Raw genomic sequence first — 19,222 nt, 5'->3', positions numbered from 1 at the left:
CACGGAGCTATGCCCTGAGCAAGCCAATCACAGTTACTATTTTGCAGAAAGCGCGGGAATTTTCCCGCCAAACTGCCTGGGTACACAAGTCATTCCCACGCCTCGCTGGTAGCCCGCCAGAAAGTGTTTTCGCTAAGTTTCTGCGAAGTAACGGAACCTCTAGCCCAGCCGCTACTTCAGGCCCCTCCGGGCGTGTCTTTTGACAATGTCGGCGTCTGGAAAGCATTCACTCGACTCCCTCACACCCTTTCAAAGTCAGCAGAGCCCGCCTGTCACCGGACCACCCGGGTGACGAGAGACGCTGCGTGGGAAGTCCGCATGTGAAGGAATAGCAACTTTCCACCACATGCAATTAGAGAGGAGAATCGTAAGATAGAAATATGAGAGGGGGCTCATGCCACCTCTCAACTGAATAGATGCTATTTTGTCGAAAACTTGACATTTTGCGACCGTGGCTGTGTACAAAATACATGTTGATTTTTACAGAGAAGATGACAGCAAACAGCAACTTTTTAACACTAGAAGGACCGCACCCGTCATTTTGACAGGTATTCTACTTCTGTAGACATATTTCTCCTAAATGAATTCAAGAACTGGTCACATTTTCTAAGACTTTTCATAAATATTTATTAGGTAGACTTCTGCAAAGAATTTACCCAGTAGGACCATTCTGAAAAATGTCCCAAACAACTCCTACTGCATGGACCGAAATCCGTCATGTTATCGGGTACCGAAAAGTGAACAATAGCTCTCGGACATGTCCAAAGCTATTGTTGTTTACCACTATAGTTTGATTATTGTCTTCTGCAGACCCATTGTCGATGAGCAACGAAACTTTGTTGCTCAACTGGCGCAGTATCAGTATTTTAGTTGTTTCGTTATTGTGGTTCAAAGGCGCGGTTTATCTGATGAAGAAATTTTAAAATATTTGGTGTCAATGTCAGTTAGCGAAGCCGAAGGAGAAGCTCATCGAGATGTTTGTGAAGCTGATGAATTACGAGAAGATGACACTGCAAACACTATTGATGATGAGGAATATATCACTCTCATCAATGAAATCAGAGACTCTTAGGACAGCGATGTTGCGACTACTGGACAAGAACAAGCCGAGAAGTTGCAAACCGATGTTGCTTTACCTATAGCAGGTACGTTTGTATAGCTATTGTATTACTATTTTATATTCTATTGCAACTGATCTTTCAGCAAGCATTATAAACTTTTCAATTTTGCTGTATTATAATTTGAAATTCACTATTTTGTTGTAACTGATTTTTCTATTATATACTGTATATTGAAATACGTAAAACAACAGTGTGCGCTTACCTCTAGCTAACAGCACTAGAGGCGTTCGTGGCAGAGTGAAAGGAAAAATTCAGATGGACTGAAATCCTTCCATTGGGAGTAGTGAGACGGCTATTGACGGAACGACATGGACTATTACACCTAAGAAAGCTGTTCCTGGAAGACGTCCAAAGCGGAACATCATGAAGGTAGCACCGGGACCTACAGGCTATGCGAAGAAGTTTGTCAGGGAAGGTATATATTCTAGTGCATGGAGATTGCTAATTGATGACAGCATGCTTCAAAATATAAAGAAGAGTACAGAAAACAGAGCGTCGATGCAATAGAAGCCGCAATATCACTTATGTATTTAGGAGGCGTATATGCAGCAAAAAACTTTCCGTTGAAGCTGTTATGTTCGAATATATGGGGACCAGCATTTTTTTCGGAACACAATGTGCAGAAATAAGTTCAACGAAATTTTGCGGTTTATGAGATTTGACGAAAAGACCACACGCTAACATAGACTAAAGACAGATCGTTTTTCACGTGCTACCCCTGTACGGAATCCTTTCATTGCTAATTCCTTGCTGTGTAATATTCCAGGTGAAAATATCACTGCGTGTGAGCAACTGTTTCCGTGCAAGGCTAGATGCTATTTCATTCAGTTCATGAGCAATAAACCTGACAAATTTGGAATAAAGTTTTGGCTTGTAGTTGATACGAATTCTAAGTATCTGGTGAATGGGTTTACTTACCTAGGCATAGATGAGCAGCGTCCCTTGAGGGTTCCCCTTGCAGAGCATGTTGTAATGGGTCTTATTCACCCCTTTGTATCTGCAGGAAGAAACATAACCTGCGATAATTTGTTCACAACGAAATGCCTTGCAGAAAATTTGTAACGTTAGAGTACAAGGACTGTAGGCACAGTGAAGAAATCTAGAAGGGAAATACGTCGATCGGTAAAATCTGCTGTAGCTGTGCCGCTGATGGCCCATGAACGTTTTTTTCAATGCCTTGGACTCAGCAGCTGCAAATGCTTGGGTACTCTATAAGGAAGTAACAAGAGAAAAATTAAATAGACGTCAGTTTATATACAAATTGGCAAAAGAGTTGGCTTCAGCATATAAGACCACAAGGATACAAAATACTCTTCCTAATACAGTATCACAACATTGCAACATTCGGAAGACTTGTGTAATTGGAGGGTAGTGGCAAGAATAGAAGCAAGCATTTATGGATAAAGTGTGACAAGTATGTTTGCGGACCATGTTTAGGCAATTCTGAACACACCTGTGCGAGGTGTCATGACGCAGCAGGTGGTTTTGAATGAGTAAAAGTAGGGTTATAAATGTTTTAAGATATTTGTGTTAAAACACATGATTTTCTTTTCTAGGAAGCGTTATCTATTCCACATTTTGTTACATAATGTTTTGATTAATTTTTAGGTATAAAATCTTCATTGTTCCATGTAATTCTACAGAAATAAGTAAAACTGTATCCTGGTAAACTGTGTAACTTATCTGAAATAAATTTATGTGTGTTAAAATGTGTTTAATTTTTTAAAAACGGCAAATGAAACTGTACCCGTCAACTATTTATTTACATAAATTGCGCCGTTACCGGTTTCAAACCGACAGATTCATCATCAGGCAGCTCGTTCACATCAATATACGTTTCTATTGTAGTCACCATTGCTGTTTTTCTGGGGGAACGCTGAGGGATGCGTACCCCTAAACTTTTTCATCGAAAAAGTAATTTTTTTTACGATGTCGAGAACTTGGAAGAGTGCCAAAGATTTATTTCACAGACGTAAACTTTTTATTTCATTTTTTTTTTGCGTTGATAACTGCAATGTTAACGATATCAGTGCAGTTTTTGGTGGGAAAAGCGATGACATTGGCTGTTTCAAGCATTTCGAAGCTGCGGCCGATACCATATTTTTTTTTTTTTTTTTTTTTTGTGGTTCGACATGTTGATGACGTCATGGCTAAAAGCAGACGGGTGGAATCCCATGCTTCAGTTATAAGTAATTTTCGCTGCATTATATCCAATGTCGGAGTACCCTCAAACTTTTTTTTTTAGGAAAAAAGCACTGGTAGTCACCGTTAGTTCTCATGTTGTATTCCCCCATATGGAGAAATTCCCTTGTAGTGATGATGCCCTACAACGAAAACACGATGTCAGAAACCGTCTATTTAACTGTAATTGTGCCTCATAACAATTTTAAACGATGTAAAAAAATTATTAAAGTGACATTGTTTTAGTTTCTTATGTCGAAAATTCCTCGCCATTACGTTGCAATGCTGGATACTTGTGTTCATGCAGTAGCGAAAACTATATGAACCACTTTTTTGATATGCCCATATGTACACACACAACGAAAAACATATGAGTGTAAGTGGTGCATCATACCGGTATGGGGAAATAAAAAGTGAAAACCGATGTAGACTACAACAAAAATGTATCTTGACCTGAATGAGCGATCTGATGATGAATCTGTTGGTTCGAAACCGGTAACGGCGCTATTTCCGTTAATAAATAGCATTATAAAAAGTGGCTGGTTGCTACTACCATTTCTGCAAGAATCAACTTGTAAAATGAATAGAATTGTTTCGAAAGTCTTAAAGGCGATTACTGTTTTGATAACAAGAACTTCAATATTGCAGTATTAGTCTGTAGTAATGCCTACTAATGATTTTAGTTTTGTCAGATGATATTTTAGTTAGTAAAATCAATAAAACGTTGGAAGTTAAATAAGTTTTGAATTTACTGAGCGACCTTTGTGACGCTTGCAAACGTAGCTGAAACACTCCAGTAATAAAGTCACTTATCGTGGGGACTGGTATAACATTGTGGTGAAGACAGAATACTGGCTTTTAATGATGAATTAAAATTACAAGGAGACGTCTCATTCACGTTTCTTAAAATGAACGCAATGATAAGGTTGCAGAAATAATATCGAATGACAGGCGTTTTTATCAACAATATACAAAACGGCGGTGCCTCTGCATAGCTGGGCCCTCGCGTTATTTAGTTTGCGAAGTTCGTTCTTGAGCATGGCTAGTCCTCTGTGCGTTAAATTTCTCGAGTCTTTTCGTATGATTAATCCTTGAGAGGCTTCTCTTCCTTCGCCAGTATTGTTGTCGAGCAGCTGTACGTTCAGATTTGTGTCTTCAAGGAATGTTCCTTTGTTCTTCCGCGCCTCTTATAACATCAGATCTTCCCCGCCTCTGATAACGTCGAATCTTAACAGAGATTAATTTTTTTCAGAAGCAAATTGCACTTTACTTTGTGCGCTCATACCACTGCCACTAGAATACTGTGACGCTTGAGCGTGAAAGAGCAAGCGCAAAAATTTGCGGAAAGACGCGTGTACGCATGAGGCGTTCTCGTGTTCACACATTGCCTCTTTGCGCAAACAGTCTGCTATGAATTCCCGTCTTTGCTTGGGAGCTTGTGTTGCGTTTATTGTGATAAACTGCGACAGAAAACGCAAAAGCGACTGTAGGTAAAGAAATACATAAGCAACAGAGGTACGAGAAATGCGAAGTGAAGACAACGTTTTGTCTGCAAATTTCAGGAGGTTACAACGAGATTTTAGATGTTCTGTTTGGGAAACAGCTACGATAAGGTTGGCAATAAAATTTTGTTGGCTAGTAACTGGTGACTTACGCACTCGTCTGAGATATTTATTCCTCATTTCAAAACAAAGCATTTCAGATCTATCAAATATGTAACTAGTTATGTTGAATAATTGGATTTATTATTTCATTCTTTTATACCTCTTTTTCACTGTAGGAAACGCCTAAGTTTGTAATTTTTAGTATGTTTTGTTCCTATACAATATCACAATTTGTATCTTAGCGTCTGTAAGTACTGTCCTGATGTATGATTATGATTCGTTCCATATCCATGCAATTCTCTTGCTTACTGGGTTAATGAAAAACAAATAAATAAATAAAAATAAAAGTGATTATTTCTGAAACTGAAAAATACTTAAGGCAGGTCATAAGTCGTTATGTCAAGGTGAATCTATTTTCCACGTTCATTTATATTTAATCATGAAGTATAATATTTAGATTAACATTCTCGGACGCGACAAATTTGTGAATTTCGTAGACGTGAGCAGAATTCACTAGAACGGAGGTAGTGATTTTCAGTGTCGTATTTTTTGCGACATCAGTGTGCTTCATTTCTATTTAACTAACTTTTTGAGGAGCTGCACATAGCCTATCACTTCTTTTGTTCAGCTGTTAGCCTCCTCATTTGTTGCTAAGTCGCCATAACATGAATATTCATCCACAGTTTTCATATACACTTTTCATAGTCTTTTGGCTTATTCTCCTCAGTTTTCCAACTTCGAAATTTAAGGTTCTTATCAAGAAATATGATCGGAGACTTATTACGTAATACGTGACGCTCAGGCAATACATCCCGAACTTTCATCCAAATAATCTTCAGAAGCAGCATTCCACACGACTTTTTCGCCTGTTATAAATTTATGCGTACTTCATTTTGAGTCAACAAACATTATTACACATAAAAGTCTTTCCAGCATAGCCTTAACACACTGCACAAACTGGCACATATGGGCACCATCAGTCGTCTGCTAAAAAGTGCAAAGATTCACACTGACGGCGGGTAGCAATGCACCTTACGCACGGGCATATTTTCAGGAAACTGCGCATGCGTACTTGCGCTGTTGGAAATTTATGCGCATGCGCAAGGTTGAACTCAAATAAGGCATCGTGTGCACACACCTTAATAGAGATTAATAACAGGAGTATCTTCTATATTTAATACCGCAGGGTCGTACACGAAGAACCGGCCCCAAGTATTAGACTGTTCATTCTAGCCCGCCAATCGCTATGTATTGTTTCGAAGCTGTTGCGAATACATTTTGTATGTCAGTATTTCTTTATTATCTACTTATCACATTGTTTATCTATTTTTTGTTGAATCTGCTCGTGACAGGCAACAATTCGCGCGTAGTGGGCGAGCAGTTCTGTACTCGGGGCCGGTTTTTCGTGCGCGTTTAATATAGTCTGAAACAATGCGAGAAGAAGAAATGATTGTCTCAACTGCTGCGCTATATGTCACGAGAATAGCATTGGGATCCAATGGAGGCTGGTTAGGGCAGCAGCGATGACAGTTGGTCATTTCCTAGTTGCCGATGACAGTTGGTGATTTCCTAGTCACTTTTTCAATGGTTAATAAAATGCGAATTAATCGGACAAATTGACGGCGAATGGACACTGCACCCAGATTTGTTCAGAGCTGTCAAATCCAAAGGTTTGACAGTTGTTTCTGCCGGTATATCGGCCGTTTAAGAACTACATTATGAGTAATTCTGGCCAGTTGCTCAATATGGGTATCTTGTGCCTGGCAACACAGGTCTTATACAGAAATCTATAAACTCTTATCATTAACGGACGGTACGTAACGAAATTTATTTTTAATATGATAGAGAAGCATTTGAATGACTTCAGCAAGGCGTCATGAAGCATATGACCGATTAAGCAGTGGTGGGATATTGGTACGTTGTTTGACGAATTTGACATTTCAATACATGGCCATTTTTGTTGCAGAACGTTGAACTCCCAAGCACTTTGTCGCCCACTGTGGATACGCCGTAATCGACAATAAATCCATACCTGCCACGAGAAATGTTTATTTTATTAGGTTTATTTATATATATATATAAACGTCAAGCATATTCATAGAGAGGAATTCGGCGTACTTGTATCATATTTCACATCATAAGACGTACGAGATTGAAATAAGTCTAGTTAACAACATAGTACTGCTCCGAATACAACTCCTGAAAATAAATTTTAAAAGACAAAAAACAAAAATTGCAGATGTAGGTTTGATCGTATTGGACGGGCTGTCACCCAGCCCCCACTCACCAGCGCTGTCCCACTACTGCTCACCACGGGGACTTTTGGCTGCTGAGTTTCCTCCCTGGCCCGGTACGCCCCTCCTTAGCCAACCTGGTCATTGCGGACTCCTCCATAGTGACCATATTGATGGCGAGCTTAGTGCGGACGCTGGATCGACATGGGAAACTGAACACCAGTTCTCCCGTCCTCATACCATCCACTACACCTGGCCTCCTAGTAGCTGGATTACAGGAGCACGCCACTACTCCCGGCCAGTAGAAGCAACTTTAACAGAGGTATTTGTCCCTGGATTCACTCACAGATAGGTAAACAAAATACATTTTAATTGTATCCAAGTCATGCTGGCGCTTTGTTTCAATCAATTTTGTCTCTCTGTTTCCTCTACCTGAATTCGTGTTGTAATTAAAAGCGATAGCTGTGTACATACATATTTGCTATATTCGCCGTGGTTAGTTGCTTCGATCGTCACGAGATGACACTTACCGTGCTTCTGTTGTACACCGCTAGATGGCACTACAGAGGTTGAAACTAGTTGCTCCCTTCAGCCAGCGTGCTGAGTGTCAACTTTTTCTTCGGACAGTGTGATATGCAAACATCACATAAAATACTTAAGTAAATATCTGCATTTTACGATGTGGATGAGTTTTGAAACGCGTAGTGTGAAGTGTGAAAAAATGTGTAACTGGTGCACTGTTTGATGTAAATAATCTAGTATGTTGTACGTTGTAATTAGGTGGAATGAAGTGAACAGATGTAGGAAATTATCATACATAAACTCTTACCATATTGTTTCGCGATATCGTTTGAAGGAATGTAGTGTTAAGAATTTTGTGTTGCCTTTGCTGTGCCAGCTGCTTCGCGGTTGCCAGTTTTCGGAATAAATAAATGTTAAGAAAGTGAGACGATTGTGCTCCGTTATTGTTTAATATTCTACTGGATGAATGTCTGTTAATTCCATATAACAATAGAAACAGGATTGTAAAGGAATTTCTGGTCAGTTGTTCGAGAGCAGAAAATTCGAAAATTATATACAAATATTCCAATCTCTTTATTAAGAAATACAATTACAAAAGCTCCTTCTACGTTGCAGCACACAACACCAAACTAAATAAAAAAAATAAACAAACGTGCAAATAACTAGTATGCATATTCAGTCCGTTATTTGCGTTAACAGAGCTGCACCTTTCAAAATCCAGTAACTTTCTTCTTGCTTTGAAGGTAGATAAAAAGCAATGACGAAATTGGTACTGTGACCCGTAGTTGAAAGCACCCCAGCACGTTCAGATGTTTTATACAGTGGTGCGACATATCTTATTCCTTTGTAAGTAAGTGCAGTTACGGGCGTCAGTAAGGTCACAGGAAGAGGAGGATTCATTTCGCCTGTGAACGCAGAAATTGAAATTTATTTTTCATCAACATCAAAGTACACAAATTTATTTTTACATAGTAGAACTGACCATGGCGATATCTGTATGTACAGAACTACAAAAAAGGTTTGAGGGAATAAAAGTTCGCATTATCCGAATGAATTACACAACTTAGGATGAGAAAACATTACTGTAAACATGCTGTCTCAAGACTTCAATTAAAATAAGATTGGGTACACCTCAAACTAAAGTAGTATTATAAACAGTGCAGTCTCACTACTTCCTTGAGTTGTCCATACTAGGTACAGCAACTAACAGGCATGACAAACAACAGCTAAACAAGAGTATTAAGTTATTTAATAGAATACTCTTGTCTCTTCTGTGGATAACTCCAAATACAGGATAGTTTTAATTCGAAACTGAAGCATTAAGAAGATTCCATTTTATTGTCTTATTAATAAGCTAATTGAGAAAAAGATTTTCTTTAGGTAACACAAATAATAAAAGTATGACAAAGCACAGACAATACAGAAAGGTCCAAAAATCTTACGTCCCTGAAAAGAAAACACTACAACCAAGATATCTGAAAGATACACAATACATGAAAGCAGTGCAAAAAACAGCAAAACAAACAAACATATTTTGATAGGTGGCTTAAGGAAATACAAGACAAACCTTTTTTTTTTTTTTTTTTTTTTTTTTTTAAAGGCAAATCCAGAACAGAAAAATCCCATTGTAAAAGCCACCAGAAAAGAGCTACCAATTGTGTACTAAAATATTCAGTGCATAAAGCGTAAACTTTTAACTGCAGAAGCACTATTGAGTGGAGGGCATAGGTGAAGAATAGGGTGTTTTACTGAACACTGTAGTATGAACACTGGCTTCGTGAACAGGAAGGACCTCAATGCAACCAACAGAATTATTCACTGGCATCACACTTTTGAAAGTCAGAGCATAAAAATGTCAGCTGCATATTTATGAAAAATTGGTTTATAAACAATGTAAAGACTAGAACTTATCAAGTAAAATGCAGTATTGGGTCATTCAATGTCAAGTGGCCTAAATTTAGACAAGCTCCCCGCTCGACCATCTTCAATTTTGATGAAATTTTTACAGAATGTACCTATAGACCTTACATGAAGCACTGCCAAATTACAGCTTCATAATTAGTAGGCTATGGTGGGGCCACTAGCCACCTTTTTGTAAAAGCTCGTTTTTTGACATTGTGACTAAAATGAATAAAAGATCAACTTTGTTTTACCATTGTTCAGGATCTAAGAGACATGTCATGCTGAAACTTTGTGATCCTGTTCAACTTTTTGGTTACAATAGCTTAGTTGTATTACAAAAGGTCAAACTAAGGTAAATTCATCAAAGTGGCTCATAAATCTTGTCATACCAAATTTTGATTATACTTTATTGGCTTGTATCTGGTGAAAGAGTAAGTTTCTGAAGCTAATGCTTTAGTTATCTCAGCCTGCCAGCATGTCAAAGCTATGCAGTTGGCACCCAGATCGCTCAAATAATAACTTGAGTTATCAAAGTGTGTACCTAAAAAATTTTATCAGTCAATTTTGGCTCACTTTCAAAAGGGACCACTCAAATTTGATTTTTCTCGGCACCACTGAAAAGAGCTCACCTTGTTTGATCAGAAAAAGTTAAAATCTTAACTTGGACACTCTGCATTTAAGAACAAATAAACTTATGTTTTCATTACATTACATTAAATTTCTCGACATTGTGTCTTAAATGAAGAAATGATCAGCTTTGATTTACCATTACTCAGGATCTAAGAAACCTGTCACACTGAAACTTTGTGATCCTGTTCAACTTTTTGGGTACAAAATCATAGCTATGGTAAATTCATCATAGTGTGCTATCAAAGTGGCCCATAAATCTTGTCGTACCAAATGAATTTACATTTATATTACATTAAAAAATATATGTACCAGACGTACTCTTTATGGTTCCCAAGCCAAATATTTCAGTTCTTATTAATTCATTTGCTGAAATTTGCTACTAATAGCAATTACAGTTGATTCTAACAAGCTATAATGTCGGCCCATGCTTGTTGCTGATGGAGCTGGACTGACAGAAATATTGTGTTGGTTTGGAATCCAACAAGCATCCTGCCTAGGTGGCCAATAGAATGATTGTGCAGGCCCATTAGGGTGCATGAAACTGACTAAAACATTATTTTCTTCTTCTGAAACTTCAGACACATTTATCAATCCACGATTTTCCATCATATGTACAGGCAATGTATTGGCCCGGTTGTAAGGCTGTAATAATTCTGAATGAAACTGTTGCTTGACTTTGGTCAACATTTGCCACAAAAAAATTTGTATCATGGATACTCTTCTAACACAAACTTGCTTTTCATTTAATGGCACAAAATGGTGATTCTCTCTTGTTCCTGATACTGTGCAGCCATTTTTGAACCTTGCTTCATGCTCAGTTTTTAATGTTTCAATTTCTTCTTTTGAAACAAAAATGAATTGGGTTGCTTTGATATTCTTTGTACAGTGTTTAAACAAATCAGTTGGTGTCAAAATCTAGTCCTCAGTTGGTGTTTGAAGGCTTCCTCTTGCTGTCAGGCACTTTACAATTCTTCCAGTTCCATCACATGGAGATTTTCCATGGTTTGTAGCAAAAAAGTTCCATTCAGCTGAGATTCCAAAGTCATTTTGGTGGCGGCAGGGACTAAGAAAATTTTTTAAGTTTTTGTACTGTGCTGCTGACCTATCACTGAAGTAGTAAATGTGTCTGATTTTTCCAAGGAGACACTTTAGATCTTCAATTAATTTCACTATAAAAGCATGTACAATGATTGCACCATGTTTCAGGCTGTCACTTATTATACAGTAGCTGATGCTGCTGATGTCCAAGTTATTTCTGAAGTACACAATAAATGGGTGTAAAGTTGCTTGGCTGTTATTCCAGTGAAAACCTTGAGCTGAATCCTGGACAATGAAGGAACAATTTTCAGCAAAGTCCACTAATATGTTCAGTTGGCTTACAGCTTTTTTTTATGCAGTTTAGGTCCTTGCTCTGCTGCTTTGTGACATAATGATGAGTGGAAAGTTTGTCAGTTTTTGAAATCATATCTTCAATAAAATCCTCGGTGGTCATCTGCTTGGTTTCTAATGTGCCTCTATCAGTGTGCACCCACTGTTTGAACTCAGTGATATCATATGGATCACTGTCTTCAAAACTACTTTCGAAAAACTGTTCCAGTAGTTCTTATCCTGGACAGATTTCACAGCGATGAAGCATGCAGTCTTTGGATTCCAAATCACACACTGTTTTAGCAAACAGACTCATAATCTTCTTTAATTGGAGTGCTTGCAAGCATCAGTTTCACATTTTGGTGTAAAGTGCAAACACAGACTGAGTCGGTTCCTTCAGCACCCACAGTGATGCACCATTTTGGCCTAAATTCTCAAAATTTGGAAAATCCAATTTTAGGCCCATGCTGAAGCCAATATGCAGCAAACATTTCTTTGAAATTATTCAGGAGAATGTATTTTTGCATCAAAACTTTCTTTCCTTCTATTATAATTGATACACAGTCTTTTATACCTGGACAAATTCAGCTAAATTTTTCATTCTGAAAAAAATGTCACCACTCTTTTCTTTTACAACATCTGGAATCTTCTTGCCGCACTTGTCCTCTGGCAGAGCTAATGCACCACTTTCTGCCTGTAACTTTCTAGCTGCTTTTACCATCCTCTCTGAAACACCAAATTCTTGCATTGTCTCTTTTATAGTCCAGCTTTGTGGTACTAATGTCAGTATTTGCAATTTTTCAGGCTGCCTTGACAATTGCAACTTCTCTTTCAATTCTTTAATCAGCTGCTTATAATCTTCACAATCAGGACATGTCTTGCTTGTACTAGGTGTTTGAAGATCTTTCCTGGTGAATCATCCAGCAGCAGCAATGTTATTCGCAGTTGCCTCTTGAGCTTCACTTATTTTTCGTTTTGCTTAACCTTTCACATCCTTTTTTGATACTTTCTGAAATTTTAGAGGGGAGACTCCTACATCAGTTAGACTTGAATCGATTGATACTTCTGGATATGCTTTATCTTCTGACTGGTTTGACGTTGACTGTGATTTTTCTGCTTTCTTTGCTAAAAATTGTTTTCTGGAAGCTGGACAGATCTTCTGACCAGGTTTCACATTACTCTTAGTCACAGCTTGCAATTGTTTTGCAGCTTCCACATTGACAATCCGTAAACCCTTTTTAACAGAATGTTTCTTTGCACCACAAGGATTACAACAAGATCTCTGTAGTAAGTCATATTTGTCCACAAGTATTGCTTTGTGATGAAAGCATATTTGTACATTTTCAGTAAGACACATCTCACTTCTTTGGTTTATTAATTCCTGTTGCTCTACTGAAAATTCTTTGTTTGGAATGAAGTCTTGTTGATGTGTGTATGTTTTCAGATGACATGCAGAATTATCTGCAAGGCCAATGACGCATGGTACTGAAACCTCGTTGATATCCATTACAATACAATTAAATTTATGCTTCCAATTGCTGTTTGTTTTAATATTAGATAAAGTAGAAATGGTGTATATTTCCAACTGAAAAATATGAAACAATCATAGATAATGGGAACTTCCTTGAGAATACAACAGAAAAAAATTAAATAACTTGATAAACATTTCTAAGGAGTCACCCCCTACCTTGAAAGAATTTTTACTTACCGAAAAAATATGTTTATCCAGTAATGGCAACATACATTACATAATTTAAAAAGGCACACACAACATCTGAACACTCTTCACTACACAACAGTGTGCTTCAGACTGAGTGTTGGAGCGTTTTACCAAACTCCATTGTTGACACTGAACATTGTTGACACTGAACTGGTCTGTCTCCAAAATAAAAAATAACTTTTTCTGATCAGATAAGGTGAACTCAGATAACTCAGTTATTACTTGAGCAATCTGGATGCCACTTGCAGAGCTTTATGACATGCTGACAGGTTGCAGATAACCTAAGTATCAGCTTCAGAAAGTCATTCTTTCAGTAGATACAAGGCAATAAAGTATAGTCAAAATTTGGCACGGCAAAATTTATGAGCCACTTTGATAGCACGCTATGATGAATTTATCGTAATTTGACTTTTTGTACTACAACCAAGCTATTGTACCCAAAAAGTTGAACAGGATCACAAAGTTTCAGCGCGACAGGTCTCTTAGATCCTAAACAATGGTAAAACAAAGTTGACCATTTATTCATTTTAGTTGCAATGTCAAAAAACGAGCCTTTACGAAAAGGTGGCTCGTGGCCCCACTATACTACTTCTGAAGCTGTAATTTGGCAGTGCTTCACGTAAGGTCTATATGTACATCCTGTAGAAATTTCATCGAAATTGGAGATGGTCGAGTGGGCATCCGTAGGCCACTTGACATGGAATGACCCTATTGAAAAAGATTTGTATGTTCGGCTGTTGAAGTTGTATTGTAATTGAAAATCCAAAATATCTCATCAACAATGTTTGCTGTTCACCCGACAGAAGTCCTAAGCCATTTTTCAGAAAATTGTTGTATTAAATTAGGTTAGCACTTACAAAGGAAACAACAAAATAATATTGTGTGGTGACCATATCAATGGTTATTCAAGGTATTGAGTGTGAAAGAGTATCTTCGCTCAGTTGTGATCTCCTACAATTTGCATAACACAGTCTGTGACAACACTAGAATTACTACAGTGCTTTTGCTTTACTTTATATTGTTGCCAGGCTGATAACTGTAAAATAGTAGTAACTGAAATAAATCTAATCAAAAAGATCAAGTAATTTGAGAAGAACAAAGTTGGAAGCCCAGGAAACACTATATTAAATAACATTAAATGCATGACAATCACAATCTTCCTAAAGAAGGCTGGACTGAAATTCAAAGTGACAAAGACTGTGCAAACAGTTTTAGCCTCTTTATAAGCAAATAGTGTGAATATATTAAGAATTAAAGGAGCCGCTTGCTGAAAAGCAGAAGTCTTGAGTTGTTTTTGGTAGGCACATCTAAGAGAAGAAAACTTGCTAACTTTCACATTTATCCTTTGGTGAGCTAGAGTAATGTGTACAGGCATGCAGCACACACATGCCCAAAGAAACACACACACACACACACACACACACACACACACACACACACACACACACACACACACACACACAATGTGCGTGCGTGCATATGTTAGTATGACTTCGATCACCTGCTCATCAGGATGAATGGCCACTGCCAAACTGTTGTCAATAACAAAGTTGATCACTCGGTGGCACAACATGCAGCTGAGCACAACATGCTCAATTTCGGTGATTGCTGCACAACCTGAGCCATTTGAACCCTTCCCTCCACTGCCAACTTCTCTGAACTTGGCAGTGGGAAGTTACCCCCACAACACACCCTCCACTCACTCTGGTGTTAATCTCAGGTTAATCACTGTTCCTGCACCTTCCACCCAACAGTCTCCCCTTTCTACATCCTGTCACCCCCTCCCATTTGACATCCCTATCTCATCTTCAGGTTAACCTTGGTCTAGGGGTAGCGTCTTTGATTCATAATCAAAATGTCTTCAGTCACGGGTTCGATCCCCACCACTGCCTAAATTTTGATAAATAATCAGCATTGGCGGCTGAAGACTTCCGGCATAAGAAGTCAGCCTCATTCTGCCAATGGCCTTGTCAAAGAGGGCGGAGGAGCGGATAGAGGTTCAGGGCACTCTCTTGTCCTAGGGGTGGGAAATTGCCCCTAAAGGTGGAAGAATCAGCAATGATCAACGACATGAGGATGCAGAAGGCAAGGGGAACCACTGCATTAAAGACACGCAACGTGTATCCACAGGACATGTGGCCTGTAATTGAAGAAGTGTCATGATGATCTCTCCATTGGCAAAAGATTCCGGAATAGTCCCCCATTCGGATCTCTGGGAGGGGACTGCCAAGGGGGAGGTTACCATGAGAAAAAGATTGAATAATCTATGAAAGGATAACGTTCTACGAGTCAGGGCGTGGAATGTCAGAAGCTTCAACGTGGTAGAGAAACTAGAAAATCTGGAAAGGGAAATGCAAAGGCTCAATCTGGATATAGTAGGGGTCAGTGAAGTGAAGTGGAAGGAAGACAAGGATTTCTGGTCAGATGAGTATCGGGTAATATCAACAGCAGCAGAAAATGGTATAACAAGTGTAGGATTCATTATGAATAGGAAGGTAGAGCAGAGGGTGTGTTACTGTGAACAGTTCAGTGACCGGGTTGTTCTAATCAGAATCAACAGCAGACCAACACCGACAACGATAGTTCAGGTATACATGCTGACGTCGCAAGCTGAAGATGAACAGATAGAGAAAGTGTATGAGGATATTGAAAGGGTAATGCAGTATGTAAAGGGGGACGAAAATCTGATAGTCATGGGCGACTGGAATGCAGTTGTAGGGGAAGGAGTAGAAGAAAAGGTTACAGGAGAATACGGGCTTGGGACAAGGAATGAAAGAGGAGAAAGACTAATTGAGTTCTGTAACAAGTTTCAGCTAGTAATAGCGAATACCCTGTTCAAGAATCACAAGAGGAGGAGGTATACTTGGAAAAGGCCTGGAGATACGGGAAGATTTCAAGTAGATTACATCATGGTCAGACAGAGATTCCAAAATCAGATACTGGACTGTAAGGCATACCCAGGAGCAGATATAGACTCAGATCACAATATAGTAGTGATGAAGAGTAGGCTGAAGTTCAAGACATTAGTCAGGAAGAATCAATACGCAAAGAAGTGGGATACGGAAGTACTAAGGAATGACGAGATACGTTCGAAGTTCTCTAACGCTATAGATACAGCAATAAGGAATAGCGCTGTAGGCAGTACAGTTGAAGAGGAATGGACATCTCTAAAAAGGGCCATCACAGAAGTTGGGAAGGAAAACATAGGTACAAAGAAGGTAGCTGCGAAGAAACCATGGGTAACAGAAGAAATACTTCAGTTAATTGATGAAAGGAGGAAGTACAAACATGTTCCGGGAAAATCAGGAATACAGAAATACAAGTCGCTGAGGAATGAAATAAATAGGAAGTGCAGGGAAGCTAAGACGAAATGGCTGCAGGAAAAATGTGAAGACATCGAAAAAGATATGATTGTCGGAAGGACAGACTCAGCATACAGGAAAGTCATGACATTAAAAGCAACGGTGGTAACATTAAGAGTGCAACGGGAATTCCACTGTTAAATGCAGAGGAGAGAGCAGATAGGTGGAAAGAATACATTGAAAGCCTCTATGAGGGTGAAGATTGGTCTGATGTGATAGAAGAAGAAACAGGAGTTGATTTAGAAGAGATAGGGGATCCAGTATTAGAATCGGAATTTAAAAGAGCTTTGGAAGACTTACGGTCAAATAAGGCAGAAGGGATAGATAACATTCCATCAGAATTTCTAAAATCATTGGGGGAATTGGCAACAAAACGACTATTCACGTTGGTGTGTAGAATATATGAGTCTGGCGATATACCATCTGACTTTCGGAAAAGCATCATCCACACAATTCCGAAGACGGCAAGAGCTGACAAGTGTGAGAATTATCGCACAATCAGCTTAACAGCTCATGCATCGAAGCTGCTTACAAGAATAATATACAGAAGAATGGAAAAGAAAATTGAGAATGCGCTTGGTGACGATCAGTTCGGCTTTAGGAAAAGTAAAGGGACGAGAGAGGCAATTCTGACGTTACGGCTAATAATGGAAGCAAGGCTAAAGAAAAATCAAGACACTTTCATAGGATTTGTCGACCTGGAAAAAGCGTTTGACAATATAAAATGGTGCAAGCTGTTCGAGATTCTGAAAAAAGTAGGGGTAAGCTATAGGGAGAGACGGGTCATATGCAATATCTACAACAACCAAGAGGGAATAATAAGAGTGGACGATCAAGAACGAAGTGCTCGTATTAAGAAGGGTGTAAGACAAGGCTGTAGCCTTTCGCCCCTACTCTTCAATCTGTACATCGAGGAAGCAATGATGGAAATAAAAGAAAGGTTCAGGAGTGGAATTAAAATACAAGGTGAAAGGATATCAATGATACGATTCGCTGATGACATTGCTATCCTGAGTGAAAGTGAAGAAGAATTAAATGATCTGCTGAACGGAATGAACAGTCTAATGAGTACACAGTATGGTTTGAGAGTAAATCGGAGAAAGACGAAGGTAATGAGAAGTAGTAGAAATGAGAACAGCGAGAAACTTAACATCAGGATTGATGGTCACGAAGTCAATGAAGTTAAGGAATTCTGCTACCTAGGCAGTAAAATAACCAATGATGGACGGAGCAAGGAGGACATCAAAAGCAGACTCGCTATGGCAAAAAAGGCATTTCTGGCCAAGAGAAGTCTAGTAATATCAAATACTGGCCTTAATTTGAGGAAGATATTTCTGACGATGTATGTCAGGAGTACAGCATTGTATGGTAGTGAAACATGGACTGTGGGAAAACTGGAACAGAAGAGAATCTAAGCATTTGAGATGTGGTGCTACAGACTGTAATGGTCGCCTAGTCGTTGATATAGCTAATTGCTGTAATCGCACTATTTCACTCCCATTTACGGAGCTTGTTAGCACTTGATGTTAGGTTGGCACCATTAAAATGCGTTGTAGTAATCGCTGCCGCTTGCTGGATCGCTGCTGTGTCTCGATGCTGATGCTGGCTCTAAATCTGGTTGTCTAGGGTTAAAAACATGAGGTCCCGTGTTTTTTATGTGCTTTTGATGATAAAGAACGAGCGAAACCAACAAATATGTAACCTTCAAATATTTATTATGGTGGCCATCTTAATTCCACTGTCTACCAAAGACCATGACACAACACAAGGTAGTACTTCCATTACATGATCTTTGCATTGTTTATCCACCTCAAACAATAACACACAAACACACTTTACCAGAGTGACATTCCGACTGCCTCTTCGACCCTTCTTGCTGCTTGTATTTATAACATTGTCAAAGAACTAATAAAAAGAGATATAGTTTATAAGTCACATGTACATCTGTTATCATAATTTGTGCAGATAAGTTATTAATTTGCATCGAGTGACATAATTTAACATGTTATGAAAATGACAGACAGATTTGTTGACTTGACAGAATAATTCTCTGTTACAAAAAGGCCATTTTTTAGAAGTTTGTCAATTGACTTCTCTAATTTGCATAAATAAGTAAGTAACATGAATTATTAAGAATTACATTGGTTTTCGTCTAAAATAGGATTGATTACGTGAATACTGAGTGAAAACACTCCTAGTGAACAAATAGGTTTCACTGGGTGATTTTTATTTAAGGAGATCCAAAATACCTAAGTTGGCTACTATTTTTCGTACTTCATATTAATTATTTAAGATAAACTTAGTGTTTTTACATGATGACATTTGCTGTATCAGTGATCAAGTGATATTAACTTTTGTGTGGGTCAGTTATTCAGTATGATTTAATGGGTTGACTGTTTATGGAGACATGTTGTGCAATCATTGTTAACATACACAATAACTTTTCTATAATCATAAATACTCGTTAAACTGGTTGAATTTGGCGGGTATCACATACTTCGGTAAAGTAAAGCCTTTAATATGTTCTATTACAAGACGAATGTTGAAAATTAGGTGGACTGATAAGGTAAGGAATGAG

At 38.5% G+C, this 19,222-nt stretch overlaps 1 protein-coding gene across 1 annotated transcript in view; it reads right to left on the bottom strand.

The window, feature by feature from the left end:
• Nucleotides 1-8,324: 8,324 nt before the first annotated feature.
• LOC126482033 (dynein axonemal heavy chain 6-like) overlaps nucleotides 8,325-19,222 on the bottom strand; it is a 1,073,010-nt gene continuing 1,062,112 nt past the window's right edge. The window contains exon 126 of the mRNA XM_050106005.1: nucleotides 8,325-8,567. Within this exon, the coding sequence (XP_049961962.1) occupies nucleotides 8,338-8,567 (230 nt within the window). The 3' untranslated portion in view covers nucleotides 8,325-8,337. The remainder of the gene's footprint in view (nucleotides 8,568-19,222) is intronic.

The sequence above is a fragment of the Schistocerca serialis genome, chromosome 5, assembly GCF_023864345.2.
Source record: "Schistocerca serialis cubense isolate TAMUIC-IGC-003099 chromosome 5, iqSchSeri2.2, whole genome shotgun sequence".
NCBI lineage: Eukaryota > Metazoa > Arthropoda > Insecta > Orthoptera > Acrididae > Schistocerca > Schistocerca serialis.
Note: the sequence above shows the minus strand (reverse complement) of the source record. Positions and strands in the feature narration are given on the sequence as shown.